Source organism: Falco peregrinus, chromosome 7, assembly GCF_023634155.1.
Source record: "Falco peregrinus isolate bFalPer1 chromosome 7, bFalPer1.pri, whole genome shotgun sequence".
NCBI classification, from domain to species: Eukaryota; Metazoa; Chordata; class Aves; order Falconiformes; family Falconidae; genus Falco; species Falco peregrinus.
In genome coordinates this window covers 70,812,181-70,832,525 of record NC_073727.1, presented here as the reverse complement: position 1 = coordinate 70,832,525, position 20,345 = coordinate 70,812,181, and the positions used below count along the sequence as shown (strand labels likewise).

Here is a 20,345-nt window from a genome sequence, read left to right as displayed (position 1 = left end):
TTATGGATTTAGAGGATAAAATGACCACTGGAGAAGCCATCTACTATGATTATATACTAAATATTAAATTGGGAGTTCTAGGGAACTGTAATTCTTATCCAGCTTCCGGTATATCCACAGACATTGCTTATGGACTTAACTCACAGAACATTAACTGCAATAATGCAAAGTTTAGTTGGAATATATTGGCTTTATTTCTTGGGAGGATTGTGCATCCCTTATAGTAATTGTAGGTAGATATTTAATATTTGTTTTAGCCAGATAAATATAGCCCTTAGAATGTCAGCATTGTGCTTCAATCACAAACACTACTATGTAGATTTAGCTCTAGAAACAATATATATATATGTAATTATTTATTTTAAATGTTTATATAATAATGTATCTTCTATTGAATAGAATGTCACTGAAACTATTTAGCTGAAGTATTATGCACAGAAATCAGATATTTAAAATTAAGAGTTTTGTTCTGGTAAATGTTACAAGTTTGGAGTGTCTCATCTCCTTCTTTTCCACTTCACCAGGAGATAAACACCCTAATAGATTCAGTCTCATACTGACCCATTTTATGATTATGATATGATTATTCCTTTGTTCAAGGCAGCAAACAACAGACTTTGTATTGACTCCACTCAGTTTCATCCATAAACATAATCGGTGGAAATATTGAATTGTTAATGATAATGCTGTTTAAGATATAGAATAGAATTCAGTTCTACTGTCACAGCAAGTATGTTTGCCCTCATGTTATCTGTGTGTCACAGTGATCATACCTACCAAATTTGCTATATACCAACTTACAGAACTTCTGTTATTTTTTCTCTTGGTATCACAATGTCATTTCATAGAGCAGCTACCCAAAAAGAAAAACAGCTCCTATTCCTTTATTGTTTCAATAATCTGAGTCATTGGCAGATTTCCCTTCTAATCTCGTTCATCAGAGGTGTTAGCTGTTAGAAATGTAGTACATTGTAATAACTGGAACAAAACAAATAGTGGAAAAGAAGGAAAGAAAAAAAAAACAACCACAGCGACTGAGTACAAAAGCTATTTAACCATCTGTAAATCATACTTTTGTTCAGTTTCCCTTGGATGCATAGCAAAATAAATTGTTGCCAGTAGGCACTGTTTAGTAATTAAGGAAGATATAAATATCATCTTCATATGTGCTTCTTTGTCCTTCAGTGAGCCAACAGATTCTCCAAAGAAAATAAAACAACAATAGTACAAAAACTCAAAGTCATCAACTATGAGTGGCCAGTTAGAGTGAATTAAAAAGAACAGGTGAGGTTAGTGGACATAGAAATGTTCTCTAGCTCTGAAAAGGATTTCTCACTTGCAATGTTGTGCGTACTCTTGCTCTGTTCTTCAATTTAGTTAAGTTGACCCACCCAGTAAGCACAATATAAAAGCCTTCAACAATCTGCAGTCTTTGCCAGTCTTGTCTGTGAAAACTACTTGTGCTGACCTTCATGTATGGGCTTATCCCATTTCCTTGAAAACCCTTATCTCTTACAGAAGTACCCAACCTCTGCTGGCTTCCTATCTCTGGCCCAATACGTTGTTCCTTGGTGTTATTCTTGATTTTAATTACTACATCTGATTTGAAAAACTACATTTGGCAGTGTATCCAACGTCCTGGAGAATTAAGATATTGAGTGGTCAGTACCCTGAGTGATCAGCCTTACTCCTACTGTGCACTATATTCTCATTTTGTGTGACAGTACAACATGTTCACCTCTTCAGAAATTATGAAAAAAATATAATCAAATCTTCTATTCTGTGTAACAGAGGGAGTTTGATCCATTTGGAGATGACTTCTTGGAATCTTTCCTACCGGGAAGACAAATACAATTTTCATTCCAGAACTACTTTGTGGTAACAGTGCTCTTACCCTAAACTTACTCAGATCATTTAATGAAGTACTGGAAGAATATCTAAATGTATTCCTAGAAGAATATTTAAAAGTATTTGTAGAAGAATAGCTCAAGAACAGTCTAGAGACTTAAGGGTATAATAAAGGAAGCGTACAGATGTCCTGCTTAAGCCAAAGTAGAATTTTCAATACCTCAAGGACTGTTTATTTTATCTGTGAATTCCTAACATTATATCTGAAAACAAGTGCTCACCACAGCATTTAAAATTCGTCTTTCACTGTCTGTTTTTATCATGCTACACAGCTGTATTTATGGATTATTTTTTTCTCTTACCCAAATAACTTCACCCCCTCCCCAAGATGTTTTAATTTCAATAAGAGAAAAGGGACAAAACTAACCACACTGATGTACCAGTAGTTTTATGACCAGGGCATTATACAGAAAACTAAAGAATTTAACTTAAATTAACTGAGGTAGATGAGGTATTTGAACACTCTTTTCTTTTTTCTTTTTCTTTTTTTTTTTTTTAAAGATTGTTATAACTTCTAAGCAGCACCACTAAAGAAAATCATCAGCTAGTGTGTATCTTTTTTAGTGAGAAATTCAGTCTTCTTGGTGATATGTTAGAGATATTCTGAGCTCATCTGCTCTGACTGTGAGAGAGAGAAAGACAATACAATTCTTAGTACTGTCAGGAGGACTGTTAAAGAGATGTCACTTCTTGACAAGTAGAAAATGGCACCTATTAAGTAGGGGAAAGTAGTCAGACAGTGAAGATCCCTCACGCTTTAAATGGTTCCAGCTTTAGAGAGCAGCTCAACACAAAAATTCAGGAAGAATTTTGGTCACAAGCTTCCATGTTCTTCCTGGGTTTCACTTAAGATGTGGTTCTTAGTGGCCTGCTCACAGTCACAAAAAATGTTGGAGGAAGGATACAGAAATGAATTTTTATGTATCAGTTTATCTTATTTTCTATATGAACAGCTCCACCCTGGTAGACTATCTAATTTTAAGCTCTTTATCAAAGTCAAAGCCTATTTGATTAAATTCTGCAAACCTTTGACAGTGGACCAATATGTATAAATTCAATGTAAAATCCTAAAGGTTATATTGAAGTATGAGATTATCAATGCAGTATGCTCAATGGGTAACTGTCTTGTTACCTCTTCAGATTTGTTACACAGTGCTAACATTTTACTCTGAAAAGCAACCAAAAATTTAATGTCAGTTATCAGACTAAAAAAGCAGGTAATGCATTGAATGAAAAATGTGTATTAAATAACTAAGTAAGGAAATGACAATTTTTTTAAACACAGACATTTTAACTCTTATTGTTAAAAAAAGTTAAAATTTATAATCACTTTCATATTTATTGCAGAAATGGTAGTGCTCTAATAAGATGCTATTTTTAAAGGAGAAGAAAAAAGGAATGCCTTGTGAATCAATAAAATATGTTATGAAGTGGCAGTATATTCAATAGCATTGTAGGGCAAGCTTATAACCTGGCGCTGGTGAAAACATGGAATTTTCCAAACTTGTAACAAACTAGGACAAAACAACTTGTTGGACTATTTCTTTTTAAAAAAATGCTCTGGATATCCCATAAATTGCTTTTTATTACTGATCCTTCATCAGCTTTCTCATTTCAAAGTAAATGACTAAATTTCCAACATTTAAAACTGAAGTGGTACTGGAAAAAGCAACAACTTTCTTTGCTATGGACACATCGCTTATTATGTGGTCTGAAAAGAACAAATGTATAATGGTAATTTTATTTTAATGTCAAGAATTTCCTTTCCCTTTGTGTCATGTGGTGTGATAAATAAATTGTAATGTATTTATTTTTAAAAGGGTTTTTTTTATTTGCCTATCCGATAGTATCCTGCAGTCCCTATCATTACTGGTATCTTATCTGTTAACTTCACTAAGGTCATGGGTTTCCATTTCCTTGTATTTGAGTATTATATAGTACTAAGAGACTAAAACACTTTCTCATGACTGGAGAGAAATGTTTTGCAGTCAGTTTGGTCTTTGCAAGTGATGCAAAAGTGTCTTTACCTGAAGCAAATCACAAAATAACACTGGACTCACAGTACACTGTGAAAGCTAATGACTAAGGAGCTTATAATATTTTCACATTAGTGTTTTTGACGTTATAAGAACATAATAGTTTTAATGACTTTAGGTGAGTGCTTAACAGTTTTACTGTAAGCAAGCCACAAAAGCGCAATATAGTTGTTATGCAGTGACGTGGGACATTTTCTCATCTGTCTTCCCATCATGACCTTGAGCAATACAGTCATGATATAGATCATTATTCAAGTATCAGGATTAATGAAGGGACAATATTTTTTAAGTGGTGTTTTCCATAAATCATAAATGTAAATGAAAAGACAAAAATGGGTTTGTACATTTTTTTGCATGGATAGCTTCAGTTCAGGCATGTCTTACTAAGTGATAGATTTTGCAGTCTTAAGGTACTCTTACTATAGTTTATGATGTCAATTCCTTAACTAAAAGCATAATGTAAGCTTATATATTCCATCTGGTGAAACTATATTGAGTAATTGGTGAGTAAATTTCACTCACTAGCAAATTTCAGCTTTTTAGAGCTACTGGAGTTTTCTTGCACTTATGTTAACTACTTGTTGGCAATAGTAGCTTGTTGTGCATGGACCATCAGTTGACAGTAATCAGACACATGCTTTCAGTATGGTCAGCCTGGTTTTTGCAAGCTCAGTTGTTCACATTCTAGGGTTTGATGATTCAACACCCATGAAAATCTGGTGTTCGCAGTTATCGAAGGAGTCTCCATCTTTTATGATGCAGCTTTAGCTTTAATGAGCCAGACAGTATCTCAGGAGGTTTGCATAACTGCCTGTGCATTGTGGAAGACCTCAACCAGTTCCCTACCCCCCCAATATAGATAGTGAAGGCATCTGATTCTGAACTGTAGCGTTTGTGTGACTTGTAGGAATTTCCCCATAGAAATACGGGAAATATAATATATTCCTGTTCCAAATATATTCTATTTCATAGGGAAAATATATTTACACTGTAACTTACTGCTAAAACAAAAATTGATCCTTTCACCTCAACCCTTTAAGTGACATTTTAATCAGGCTAAAATGCATATATTTAATTACACTAAAATGATAAATATTTGACAATTTCTTCCCACAGTTCCCAAATGTGGGGTTTCTTAGCTATGTGAAAATATATTATTTCAGCTGTATTGATATAGAGTTAAATATAAAAACAAATGTTGTTGTGTGTAAGTGAGCTGACTCTTCATTACTGCAAGAAAATCTGGACTAATAAGCTAATAAGGCTGAAAGATATGCATCTGCCAAGCCTTAACTTGCTTCATTAAGCTGGAATAAATCATGTATTCAACTGCTGAAAACAGAGGTGCATACAAAGGAGAGTTGGTCAAATTCCTTTGCAAAACCAAAACAGAAGAAAACAAAGTGAGAAAACAACCCTTTTTTTCCCCTTGTTTTTTAAACTGATGATTCACTCTCTAAGAATGGACAAAACCACTAATGGATTTATGTAAAGGCATTCTATTCTCAGACCCTGTGATCACTAAGGAATAACAACATTGAGTGGGACATACCAGCTGTTTTGTCTGTAGCAAGTATAAGACTGCTGCTAGAAGACCTCAGCTGCTAAAGAAAGGACTGCCATAAATATATTAGTAAACTACAGAGAACCTGTTTTTTAACCAACTGTTGACTGACAGCTGCAATCCAGTGGGATGATGATTTCCCAGTATGTTAAGGTGCTAGAGCTTATTAAAAAAAAAAAAAAAAAAAAAAAAAAAACTAAAAGAATTATCTTTAACATGTGAAGATGATAGGGGGCTTTATAGTTTCTGTTGCAGAAATGACTAATTTTATTTTTTTTTATCTGTCTTTTTAAAGCAAGAGGTATGGTTAAACTCCTTAGAAACTTCTCTTATAGTGAGAAACAGTGAGCTTCAACTTTAGATTAAAATTAACAGCTGTCTATGGCTTGCTGAACTAATAGAACCATAATTTGAAAGATGTGTTAAACATTTTGAAAATAGGCAATACCATCTGTAAGAGTGTTCTGGGCCCAGATTCACCTGGGCATGTTTAGGATAATGGTTTCTTCTTGTATAAATGCCCAGGATAGCCTTATGTGCTTATGTCATCTGGTTTCAACATGACCATATTTTCCTGTTCAATAGTATTTAAATATTATAGTCAATTCATAGGTAAATAAATGAAAGAAGAGTTTGAACTAGCTTCTTGAAAGTAGTTACATTGTTGAACTGGTAATTTTCATTACCTGTCTTTCCTTGTTTCTTCTTTTTTTATGTTTCTGGGTTTCAGTGATATGTCATTTCGTAAGATTAATTTTCATGCAAATTTATTTCTGTTGTCTGTAACAAATCAGTGTTACACTATTTCTACTGAAGGAAGTACTTAAAGCCTATGATGGAGCATATGGGCCATCAGCTCCTTTTGTTAACAGTAGTTTCCTTTACTTCTAAAATTCTCAATGAAATTATATGGAAAAATATTATATAGCACTCTTTACATTTCTTTGTCTAGTTGAAAGATATAATTATGTCAGGACCTTTTGGTTGCAGCTATAATTTCTACTTAAATCTGTATTTTCTATCATGTCTATGATCTCATTTAAGTATAAGGCAGTATCTGTTACTAAGCATATACTTTCATATACCCATATAAGTATTGACCTCATATCTTATTAGGATTCCAACTCGATACTTTTCCTTTATATCCTTCTTCAAAAGAAACATCAGTAAGAAAATAATAATAATAAAAAGTTTTAAATAATAATAAAAAACTGTTAAATTCAATTTATATCCTTTAATTTGGTGAGGAGTTCAAGAGACAAAACAATCATTTTTTATCCATAGTTTCATGTAAACCGAAGTGATTTCTCCTTTTATGACTGTGTCATAGTTTTAAAAATAAATTCTAATACAGATTCTTAGGTGTATGCAAAGACATTGTTTGTAAGCAGGTTTAATCATGACCCTAATTTGCTGTCCTATTATTTGCAGTAAGACACTCTTGAAATGGCTAAAGCTTATGTGCTGCTAAGAAGTACAACACATGAGAAGTCACCTAATAAACAAATGTCTTTGCAAACAAAAAAAACCCTCCTGCTGTATATGCAGTCTGACCATTAAAATTATTCTTAAATTCATTCTTGTATTTTGATCTGGATATATCAAAAACTTTGAAAGCTTTAAATTATCCTCAGGATGGGGGTAACTGACATTTTAGAGCAAATGCAGCAAAACTTACAGTGGAAAATTACATTCAATTACTTTTACATGTGAATGTATTTGTGCATTGAAGCTTTTGTGCTCTAAAATCTTTCTTTTAATCCATTAATTTCAACTTTCTAAATTCAAAACCCCTGTATGTTTGGTTCTTTTATACAATGGTAACCTTTTACACCTTTCATCCCTATATTGTCACGTCAATATATTAAGTATATACATCTGGTTTTCTTTTTCAGTGCCCACGTTATCAATTGCTATGTGAAGCAAGTAATTTCTAGTACCCTTGATAAAAAGTAATTGAAATGCTTTGGATCCACCTTTGAAGCATAGTTATTTAATGACCAAAATTATGTCTAGAACTGTTAGGTTTGGGTTTTTTTTCTAGTCTAAATCAGCCTTTTCAAAAATTAAAATGTAAATAAATGTAAATCTAAGGAGCCTAACAAATAATCAAAATGTGGCTCTGATACATTAATTAATGCATCTAATGCCTTGTTTCGTTGATGCAGTGTCTTTACACTTATGTGTAGTAACTTCTTGTTTTGGAAAAGGTTGATATTTACATCTGTCAGCTTTTATTTTCATCATAATAGAGAGATAAAGTTCACATTCATTGTAAAGTCTTGTTCAGTTTACAAACTTGTCAGTTTGCTCCAGAAAAACTGCCATTTCTTGTAATATCTTTCCAAAGTTAATTTTAGGGTCTTTTCTCTAGCCTCCATGCAGTATTTGACAAGACTTTCTTGTAGGTGATTCTTGCATTTTTTTCATTTAATTTGAAAATCATTCAGAACAAATTATTGAAGGAATGCGTGTTCCTGCATATATGCAATTTTTTAATTTTTTTTTTATTTTTTTTAAATCCAGAACCTTCCTATAGGTTGGTGATATCACTGAGAGAATGACTTAAATATCCAAACAGACTGCCAAAATTTCTTAAGTTTAAAATTGTGGGTGTTGCAACCTGAAGCACGAGGACCAATTATTTGTTACTAACCTAATGGCAGCAACTGAAGAAAAATAATCAGTATAATGCACCTATACATAACATTTTGTTACTTCAAAGTCCAGCTTTTCAAAGCATTTCATCACATGCTTTACATGAGCGTGAGTAGATCATTAATGTATATACAGATTCCACGTGCAACTAAATCAGGACAGTTTGTCTCAGTAGAACCAACATTCTAACAAGGGAGATCTCATGTTGCTTGTTTTGCTGCATGAAACATATGTTGCGCCATCCCTTCCTCATGCCTGATATTGCTTCTTGATTAAACACTTCCCAAATGCTGAGCTAAATTAAGATGTTAATGTATATGCTAATTGTTTATTATTATGATTACAGCTTTGGAAAATCTGATTTCTGTTTACTTTTATTGGTGGTCTTTCTTCTGTACTATTGTGTTAGAGTAAGAACATGTGAAACATCTTAAAGGAATTCTGTTCTTACTATGCCATATACCAAGTAAAACAATAAAGATGACCTACAAAGCTGTGGAAAACTAGTCCACATGAATGAGAAAATGGTAGAAATCATGATTATTCATTCTTAGTCAGTAACAAAAGAATAGATTTTTTTATCAAACAGAAATTTAAGTCACCATTCTTAACCATAGAGGTTGTACATAGACTGAAAAGCTGTCCATCATGCTAATGAAATCACAGCTTCTCTTCAAATGTTCCTGCAGAAAGGCCTGAGAATGTGTAGGTTTTGCAGTTTGTAATAACATGGCGTGTTGAAAAGTTCCAGACTTAGGTTGCACCTACTGAGAATGGTCTGGCTCTATACTATAGACACACCTTGTGGTTGACACATCTCATCTTTGATGTTTTCAAAACCTATATTAAAAAAAAAAAAAAAAGAGAGAGAGAAAAAAGCACAGTTCTGTTAGACTCTACAGTAACTAGTATTAAAAAAAAAGAGAGAGAGAAAAAAGAAACTTGACAAGAATCTTTCCTCAGTGTTCTCCCTACCCTGTGACTTCAAACACTTCTTCTGATGTTAGTCTCACGGAGCACACATTGTTTTTCTTTGGCTGATGGTTCCTTGAAGAATTGTGTGCAACTGGGATATAGTGTGAAGAATTATCTATGTAAAGCAATATTTTGCTTTGGTATTCGCCAGGGTTATATACTTCTAAACAACTTTTTAAAACAGAGAGAATATGCTGAGAATGTACTAAGAAAATATTGAGAGATGGTGGTATTATTTAGGCTGGTCCTAAATTTAGTTGTCATAAATACAGGCTTATAAATGTTTAGTTTATATTCACAGTACAAAAGAACATTGTTAGTGTTTTAATATAAATGCTACTAATTAGTGCATAGTTGTGACAAAGTTTCTGCATAATTTATATTTATTTCTAAGTTTCACAAGCTTTAAATAGTAAAATTAGCTTCCATTTTCCTTAATACCTTCATTGTTTTGAAATTGTAAAATTCTGAAATAAAAATTGAAGTGATAGAATACAGAAAGTCTGTGAATGAGCTTTGAAAGTAAGTAGAAGCAATTGAAGTATAATATGATAAAGACAGAAAAATCAGAAGATGAAAAAAAGAGAAACATTTTATAACACCCTAGGTGTCCTGGTTTCGGCTGGGGTGTAGTTGATTTTCTTCTTAATAGCTGGTGCAGTGCTCTGTTTTGGATTTGATGTGAGAACTACGTTGACAGCACATGGATGGGTTTGTTTGTTGCTTGGGAATGTTTATGCTAAGCCAGGGGCTTTTGAGTTTCTTAGGCCCTGCCAGCCAGAGGTCTGGAGTGGCACAAGAAGTTGGGAGGGGCATAGCCAGGGCAGCTGATCCAAGCTAGGCAGAGAGATATTCCACAGCATAGAGCATCATGCTCAGTATGTAAGCTGGGGGAAGAAGAAAGAAGCGGGGGTGCATTCAGAGTGATGACGTTTGTCTTCCCAAGTAAACATTACACGTGATCGAGCCCTGCTTCCCTGGGGATGGCTGAACACCTGCCTGCTGGTAGGAAGCTGTGAATGAATTCCTTGTTTTGCTTTGCTTGACTGTGTGGCGTTTGCTTTACTTATTAAATTGTTCTTATCTCAACCTTTGAGTTTTACATCCCTTTCCGATTCTCCTCCCCGTCCCTCTGGGTGACAGATGAGTGAGCAAGCAGCTGCGTGGTACTTAGTTACCAGCTGGGGTTAAACCAGGACACAAGGTAGATGAAACTATATACAGTATCCTTTTGGAAAAGTACAAACAGGAAAGACACGTGTCTTTCACAGGCATGCTAAAGTCTTTTTCTTTACAGGTAAAATAGTGAAAGACTGGTCATGTGACTGGATGAATAGTAGATTACATGTCTAAGAGATATGCTTTCAGAGAGACTGCAAGGTTTTAACATATTCTGGAAATAAGATACTCAAATCAGAGGTGATACTTTCTCCTCCCACGTGTTATGGTTCTCAGTAGCAATGGATTATATTTCGTAGCAGTGGATAAAGGGGAGATCTGACAGGATTGAAACAGAGGAAGATAAAGTTCTCTGCCAGGGATTCACTTGGGCATCTTTTCATCTGTTTTCAGTCTGAATGATAACAAATGTTGCAGCTAAAAAAGTCTTAAAATCCAATTTTTAGGTAAATTATGCAGGTAAAGGTTTTAAGCGTATTAACATGTAAAAGTATATACATATATTTATAAATGCACTAAAGTCCCTGGTGTCCCTGAACAACTAAAGGTAATAAATGGTTTCACTAATTTGAAAAAATTGTTCCTTTTTTCTCATCTGGAAAATTAAAGTCAGACAGGCTTGTTTTACAGGGAATTGGATGTGTTGTGTTATGACAGCATGTCATGCAACCACCATCTGTTAAAAAACACTTGACAATTCATTTGGGAAAGTAGAAGCTAAAACCTGGTCCATGTTTAACACGGCCTGTAGACATCCAGGAAGATGTGCCAAGTTCCAGACATATGATACCTGTTCTCTTTCAAGAGACAGAGTTTCTCTTGGTAAACTACAGCCTGAATCACCCTTCCCTAATATTGGTGTGAGAGTGTGTTGGCAGCAAAAGGCAGCGGCTGAGAAGAAAATTTTCCAAAGGTCATCATCCATCTGGGGAGATCACTTCATTCTGTGGTATGAGTAAGGTCTCAGTCAACATTGATTGCTGTCCCCAAAAAAATACTTACACATTTTGTATTTATGTTTGTAAAAGGAAGCAGCTTCACTGAAGTGTGTTTGTCCTTAAAACGTGACAGTAAAGGCAGTGTTCCCCACCTGGTGTTACTATTGTTGCCATAAGGTTCAAGTAGAGTAAACTTGTTATGTTGAATAAACATCAGGCATATTGCTTATTTTTGTATTTTGATGATCCAGTAGTCAAAATTGAACTTCACCTCCACTAACATAGCTACATTTCCGTGCTAAAAGTAGTAAATATTTGATTGTTTTTTTCCTGAATAAAAAAGGAAGAAATGTTAGTTGGAAGATTATTTACTTTAAGGAACATCAGTGTACAAGCAGGCTGCTTTTCTAGCAAGATCAGGTTTTGAGTATAAAAGCATTTCAATGCTGATACTTCCCAAGAAACTACAAAATTAAATTCTCAGAATAAAATACATTTATTAGCTACTATAGGCTTGTTCTGAAAGCCTTTATTCAAACACACAAAAATCTTTATCAATCTAAGGAATATTAGTGAATTAGCAGGATTATGCTTTTGTTCTGGAGTGTTTTCAAGATGGTTAATTCCACATGCTATACTTTTGTCCAGCTGAGCTGGATTTTTACTCATGCTTTTTTTTTTTTCATTTATCAGAAAATAAACTTTTAAGTAAAACACCGTATTTTTCATTGTGTCTCCAAAAATATTTCTGACATTATCATAATCTTTCTTTACCTAGTTTAAAGAAAGATTTCTGGGACAAAGACAACACAATGCAATAAATATTGTTACTCATTTCCATTACTATATTTTAAAAACATTCTATATGGGAAATTAAAGAAAAAGCAATGTAGGCAAATGCTGAAATATACTTTCATTGTTGCAGTTTCCCTCCTTTAAGAAAAAAAACTATGCTTAAGTTAAACATTTTGGTCCTTACTAGTGCTTTGTCTTAGTTATATTTTTGTAGTGCTGTAATGCGAGTTTTTCATTTATTTAAATCTTCTTATGTAAAACTTCAAATTTCTATATAAATTAATTGTTCCTGATGCTGCAAAAAAAGGCATAAAGATTTACAGCTGTTAACATCTGAGTGTGTGTATCCTGCTTGTCACCACATTTTTTACAACTGTATTCAATTTGAAAGCATATTACTGTCTGTGAAAACCATTCTCTTTTTAGGTCTAATCTCTCCTTGCCTTTCAGCTGCAATGCTGTCATCTGTAATCCACTCAGGCCTGTGTAATTTACTTTTTTGCAGCTAAAATATTCCAATTAACTACTAAAATATTCCAATTAACTTCTTTTTTTATATTATTTAGAAAAAAATATTCTACCCTGACCTTATGGTTTTCCCAAAAATCTTTTAAGGTTAAAAATGTGATCCACAGGTTTCTACTAGCTCTATTCTTTTGTGGAGGAAACAGAAAGACAGGAGGCATGTAACTATGCATGGACACACATGTGTGTTATGTGCAGGATGGAAAGCACATGTGTGTTCAGGTTTTCTGTATATTCCAAGTGTTGTGCTCTGTTACTTTATGTCTTTTTTGATGATTTATAACTTTTTAATTCCACATAGTCCTTAAATGCCTGTTTTACAAATGAAGGAGAAAACAAGTGAAATCTGAATGTAAAATCGTTTTGAATTTTGAAAGGACTATAAATTTATGTATTTGTAGACCTGGTATTATTTAAATATCTGACAGTCTTGAGTGGGAAGGTATGGAGGACAAAAGAACAGAAGAGTATAGGGTACTTTTGCTTTCTATTCCCACACGAAAGCCCAAAATAGAGATTTCAAGCCTCATTTACATGAATACAAATTCATTTCCTTACAAATGCATTGTTCTGTGGGGGGTTTCTGTATATTTTTGAGTCAAATGTTATAATTGTAAAAATATTTATGTATTGCATTTAGGCTTGGCTTTTGTCTATTTCAAGTATTATCATGGACAGAAGTTTAAATAAGATTTTGTTTTCTTATACTACCTTATTCTTACAATGGTGTGTTGTGAATATTTCAGAAGGTGACTTCACAAAATGTTGTTTTCCTTGTCTGAGCAAAGCTGTGGATCCTAGTATATCCATAAAAATGTGACTGCCCGTGGGAAATAAATTACTGATTTTCCCACAGAAGTAAAACATGGGGTTTTTATCATAAACAAGTAAATTAAACAATACACCCAAGAAACCAATTATACGGGGCTTCTTTTTGGTAATAATTTGTACTGTTTCAAGAAAAATAATATGAATATGCATGTGGTCAAATTCAGGCCACGGAAGTTAATGCATGGGAAAAGTTAAGAGTCATCTTTACATGTCTAAATTTATTTTTTCCTTTTCCTTACAGTGACCCAAGGTGGAGATGCAATTGCATCTGACACATGTCCTGATCCTGGAATTCCTGAAAATGGGAAAAGGGTGGGCTCTGACTTCAGGTAGGCAGATTTAGTTTTCTATATGACCAAGAGGAAGGTATTTCCTGTTACATGTATACAGAGGGTGCACCTAGAGATATCTATAATTTCCCTGGTTTTCTATGTGTTGTCTTCATAAAAATAGCTCCATTCCATTGCATAATTTGAATTGTTCTTACTTGTGTCTTTTTTAAATGAATGCATTTTAAATAGGAGTTTTAGAGCATAATAATCTTGTCTGTGTAGGAAAGGCAGAACTCTTCTGGACAAGATAGAAGAAGAAGCAGAGAGAATTCTCTCTTTTCCCAGCTATATAAAAGTTGTTAAAAACCTTGGGAAACATGGTAAATTCAGTGTCTGGGGCTGTTGAATGCCATCTAATTGCTTTTTTTTTTGTTTTCACCTTTTGTTATATTCATTAAAAAAAAAAGATGAGGTCAAACGAGCCCCTGTGGAGAAAGGAGGAAGATTGCATTTTCCCTGCTGGGGAAAAAAAAGCAGAGACTTAAAGGTGTGGCAGGAAAGAGGGTCAAAGGAAGGAGATGGAAGCTTCCAGCTCATGCAGAGATTTATAAATTTTTCAGCAGGGAATGGACAGCCAGACCCAAGAGTAAATGGAAAGGAAAACTTCATAAGAATTAGAAGGAATTGTGCAAAGTTTTCTGCAAATCCAGAAAGCAAATTAATCAAACCAGGCTCCTGAATCAAGGCACTTCCAAGCTAGGGCATAACTGATGGGGAAATAATTTAAAAATCTAATCTATTTCTGACTGACCTATTCTTTTTCGATTTTTCTCTATCCTCAAAGAAACCTGAGAACTCGTAAACAACTCCAACATTAACAGAATAAGTTATATGCAAAGTCATGATTTCATTAGCAACAGCAGTTAAATGTTTTTTTAAAAAATAATTAAGAGAAATAAGCTTTTAAATAAATGGTATAGACAGACAAGCTGTCCAGAAGATGTTTGCTATTATCCTGTTCTATATATTCTGATTCAACGTGGCAAGTACAGCTGCTGCAAGTGAAATTGTGTGATACGAAAATACAGTATGCACTTGCTGTCCAATGGTCTGCTGTTTTAGGAAAACAAATGTAATTTTATCTAGGTGTTTATTAGTTATTGATGTATTGAGGAGAGAAACATCAGTTGGTAGAAGACTAGGTAAAAATGGCATAATAAATTATAACTCCTTCTTAAGATGTATTACGGTGTATGTGTACATTCATCCGAGGAATATCTGTATATTTCCACTGTTATTCTGGAGAGTATTTTACTTTACTGTTTGTGCAGATATGCCTTATTTTCCCTCCTCCACTTGAGTCTCTCCTCATAGATGTAAAGAGTGCAGACCATACCTCTTCTGAATTCCTCCAAGTCAAATACTTAAGTTGAAAGAGTTAAGGGCAGCATCTAGGATCACTCTGCTATTAGTGGAGAGAGAAAAGCATCTCTGGAAAGAGTTAACCCCTTAGCCTAAACGTTTAATGGAAAATAGCAGGAATTCACACCTGAAGGGGCCTTTCCATTAAGTATAAATATGAGAGTAAGCTCAGCAGATCAGGATGGTGATGGAGCCTGAGTGCATAATATGTAAGAAGAAGCTGAGAGTTCTGGGTTTGCTCAGCCTTAAGAGAATCTGAAGGACCTTGTTGCTGTCTACAGCTACCAAACAGGAGAATGTGAAGAAAAGAAAGCCAGACTCTTCTCAGAGGTGGACAGTGAAAGGACTAGAGACAATGGACATTAGGTGGGACATGGCAAATTACTACTAGATTCAGGAATAAAAAACACCCCAAAAAATTGTTACTATGAGGATGGTCGAACACTGGAGCTAGTTTCCAAGAGAATTTGTGGTGTCTCCACCCATGGGGGACATTCAGAGCTCACCTGAACATGGCCCTGGGCCCCCTGTTCCAACTGGACTTGCTTGGAGTGCAGCATTGGACTAGATGATGTCATCTTCTGACCTGATTTATTCTGTTAATTTTTGAATCTCATACAGATTTTATGTGCACATGATACACTGTGGGCCAAGTAGACCCATCTAGTTATGGTCCAAGTCAGTGGCATACGAACAATTCTGAAGAAACAACAGCAGATCTAAAGGCACTGGTAGACTGGAAGAGCATATGGGAGATAATTGCTTCTTTTGCCCTGTAGACTCTAGTCTATAATTTGAAAGAGAAAGGGAACTAAAATAATTTTGTTGAAACAGGTCCAAAGATCCAAAATATGTGAGCCCCAGCATTGGAAAGCCCAACAATAAAATTCCCAGAAGTGCATGAAAACATCCAGAAGAGGAAAAGCCCAAAAGAACCTGAAAGCTCAAAGTGTATTTTAAGATAGCTGAGGGAATCTTATGGCAAGGAACCTTGCAAAACATAGATAACTATATTTTTAACTCCGTCTTTTATGAATGACTGTGGGTTACAGGTATCTTAAATGCCTGGAGCTTACTTAAAAGTAATGCTTACTCAATTGACAGAGCAAAGAAATTCCCTCCTTCCTTTACCCATTCAGACTCTGATAATGTTTTCATTTCAACTAATGTATCTTACTGTTCATGGGTATAAATGAATGCATAAGTTGTTAATAAATAGCAGAAGCAACATCATATAAGATATGATAAATAAAACATGTTAATATACTTTGATAATATATTTTTCTGTGCATGTTTTTGGCCTCCAATTGTGAATATTATTTGAGAGAAATGATAAAATTTTATTTTCCTCCTAAACCTTATTTGTTAACTGAAAACTGATTATTCAACAGCAACTGGTTTTCATGTACTATAAATTTATTTTTATATCTATTTAAAACGTATCTTAACTATCTTGAAGTTAGCTATCTATATCTAGCTTGACATTTCAATAGAGAATTTGTTTGGAATTTAGCTTTTCTTTCTCTGAAATGGGAAATCAAGCTCTTCCATAAAAGAGAAAATACTTGGTGTAACTTGTATTTCTCCAATGTGAAAATACTGTGGGGAGTAAAAGAAAGGCAACGTTTTGTTTTTTTGGTTTGTTTTTGTTTTTGTTTTTGTTTTTCTAAGTGGCAAGTATAGACACCAGAAGGAGCTATTGTTCTTGTCAAGAGAATGACAACTGTGAATATTAATATGAACTAAAACATGAGAAAATGCGCATTACTCAAAATCTTTTCCAGTCTAGTGAAAGACATGTGAGTGGAATTGATGGAAAGGCAGAGGGTTTATTTTCAAGACAGTGTGAGACCCAACTGATTCAGTGATGACAGGTTCTTTGAGAAGGATTTCATCATTTTCAGCATAATAATGACATTAATTCTAATATCATAAAGCAAATAAAAAGGTATTGAAATCTTAACCTTTTCATTCTGTCCTCCTGCCACATTTTTACTCTGTTCAGTTCAGAAATTAGGGGAGGGGAAGTTCAGTGATTTCAAAATAATCCAGTGGATATTTGGATTAATTTTGAGGGAGAAATGGCAACTCAGACTTTGCTAGATGAATAAAAACATAATCAATAAGTTTTGGGATCAGTACCACATTTTATTTTTGTGAGATTTCAAAAGAGTAGATTGTTTAAATGAAATCTAGAATGGAATCAAACAGTAACATTTCAGCTCTACTTAAATATTATATGGTATGTGTGATACTGTGAAAAAAGAATAATTTTCCACAACTCTAATGACACTTGTAAAAAAAATAACTTTTTAAATATTCAAAACAGCTTTTTAAAATTAAATGAACTTTCTTATGCTTAGCGTTTCTTACAGAATCTTTTTCTTTTTATAAAATGGCTTCTTTCAGTCAAGCTCTAGCCTTTGTGAAAGCACGAAGTTTGCTTTGATACAGTTCAAACTGAAAATAGAAAGGGAAAAAAGAGGAAACTTATTTCTTCACCCTGTTTAAAGTTTACATTGAGATCTGAGAAAACCAAAACACTTCAAGTGCCCACAGATTTTCTTAGTGACTAGGGAGGTAAAGATATGAAAAAAAAAAAAGAACTTAAAAACACTCCTTGTTAAAAATTGGAAATAAACTGAAGTAACCATTTCCTTTGAAATTACAGAAAAAACAAGTTAAGATATGATTTTGTGAGGATGCCCCCTTTTAATGGAAAAAGTACAAGAAGAATGAATAGAAGGACTCAGCAATTTGAACATTGCTCAGAGCAAAAGGAGTTTTATTGTAGACTATGGCCCAGGTGTGTCCCCTCACCTAATATGTTTAATTAGATAGATCTGATTCTCTGGAAACATGAAATAATACTCTAGTGACACAGCTCATGTAAAATTTCTCAGTGTGCACCGTTCCCTTAAACACCAAAAGATATACGGTTTGATTAAATATCTGCAATGTATGTATTACATTGCAACTATATATATATACACACACATTTCATTATTAACCCGTTGCATACAAAACATTTAATTTCCTTCACAAATATTATACTGTTGTAGTCCATACCTCCATTCAGCAGTGTTTAGAACTTTTCGATACTTTTTTCCTTTTTTTTGGTAAGCCTTGACAGAATTGAAATTACATTAAAATTATTTTCTTGGAAGTATTGGTTGTCAGACTCATGGCATATGCCTGATTTTTCACAAAAGGTGCTTTGGAAAGGGTGGATCTTAACTGATATTAAAGCAGACTTAGCATGCATTGTAGCCACAGATAAATCACATCCAGAACTATCTCAGTCATTCTAGTAGAACCTATGACTGCTCTTCTGTAGCCTGAAATTAATTTAGAATTCTTGAAATTACTTTCAAAAGATTTTACTTGTCAATGCCTGTAGCTGGAATTCAGGTTTCTCTCCACCTCGAGTTCTAGCACTATGGAGCTTTTGAGTACGTTGTGTTCCTCCCTTACTCTTTAATTTGACATTTTTGCTAGGGTTTTTTTATTTTATTTTAATAAGTCGTAGTCAGAATATTTATTTTTTATCATTTAGTTTGTGATCAAACATTTCAAAAGATTATATCCACTGTGTAAAATATATGAACTTCACATTATTAGTACTTAGCTACAAGATATTTCAAGAGGTTTTGAAAACAATGCAATAAACTGTATAAAATAATAAACAAATTGAGTCATCATAAGTATAATGTGTAACATTTTATGTAGCCATTAATATGATTTTTAATATATATAATTTAATATATATAATAAAACCCAGTCTAGACATGAAATCCTTCACTTACTACATCAGACATCAGAATATTTGTATTGTCCTGGGTTTTTTTTCCCTTCTTTCTTTCCTGCGGGGGAATAAAAAGGTATATTAATTTATAAATTGCAATTGAAGACATCCAATAATTGCATATTTAATTTTACTTCAAATATTGTATGTGCACAGTTTTATAATTCTTCTTACATGTCTTGATAGTAGCAAACTTCAGGGAAATATTGTAGCTTTTATGTTGGTTCACACATCATTATACTTTTGGGGAAAGTCTTTATCCAATGTGATTTTAAAATACTTCAGTTCTCAATTCACATTTATCACAATTAGGTAACTAGTTGGTTTTTTTCCTGTTTCCATAGAACAAATTTTCAGAGCTCATAACTTTAGAAAATATGAGAAAATGAATTTAAAAAATAAGTGTTTAGAGAATTAAAATGTCAGAATAATTAATCATAATATTTTTCATTACCAATAAGAGAAACTAATTGTTTATTAATTTCAGGTATGTATTTGGAAACATTCTTGGTTTATTTTTCTGAGGGTTTTAAGAACATTCTGAAGCATAGTAGATTATGATAAATATGAAATAAATACAATTTTAGGAGATTATAATACTATTTAAAGATTTTGTGCATTCCCCATGAACTACTGAAGGAAAAGGACAATATTTTCCATACCTTTTTGATTTTTGACATTTAACAGCTCAAGAACCAAGTGCTGAGAAAAGTAGTTTTTAAAGCTTTCCTAGATTTCAGAGAATCACAGAATGGTCAGGTTGGGAAAGGACTTCTGGAGCTCATCTAGACCAATCCCCTGCTAAAACAGGTTTGCTTAGGACAGGCTGCACAGAGTCACAGCCAGGTGGGTTTTGAATGTCTCCAGAGAAGACTCCACAGCCTCTCTGGGCAGCCTGTGCCAGTGCTATGTCACCCTCAAAATAAGTAAGCTCTTCCTCATATTCAGGTGGAACTTCTTGTGTTGCAGTTTGTGCCCATTACCCCTTGTCCTTTTGCTGGGCACCACTGAAAAAAGGCTGGCCCAGTCCTCTTGACACTTGCCCTTAAGATACTTTTAGACATTGGTAAGATTCCCTCTCAGTCTTCTCTGAGATAAAGAGGCCCAACTCTCTCAGCCTTCCCTCATAAGGGAAATGGTCCAGTCCCATTATCATCTGCATAGCCTTTTGGAGCACCACAGACAAACTTTAAAATTTAAAAAAAAGAAAAAAAGGAAAAGGAGCCCATTAAATTCTGTCAAAGAACTATAGAAGTACATCATAGTAATGATAAACAGTTTAGTTTTTCTTTGTGAGATCTTTTGAGAAACTAACAGAATACCTTAAGAGTAATAGAAGTTCTTGAAGCATAGGAATGAGCTGGACATTAGTGAATGAGATGATTTGCTGTTCTCCATAGGGTAATTTTAACCACTGAGCTTTCTGACTAATCTGAG

At 33.9% G+C, this 20,345-nt stretch overlaps 1 protein-coding gene across 1 annotated transcript in view; it reads left to right on the top strand.

Annotated features, from left to right (window-relative positions):
* CSMD1 (CUB and Sushi multiple domains 1) overlaps positions 1–20,345 on the top strand; it is a 1,203,943-nt gene that overhangs the window by 770,715 nt on the left and 412,883 nt on the right. The window contains exon 8 of the mRNA XM_013299736.3: positions 13,651–13,738. Within this exon, the coding sequence (XP_013155190.2) occupies positions 13,651–13,738 (88 nt within the window). The remainder of the gene's footprint in view (positions 1–13,650; positions 13,739–20,345) is intronic.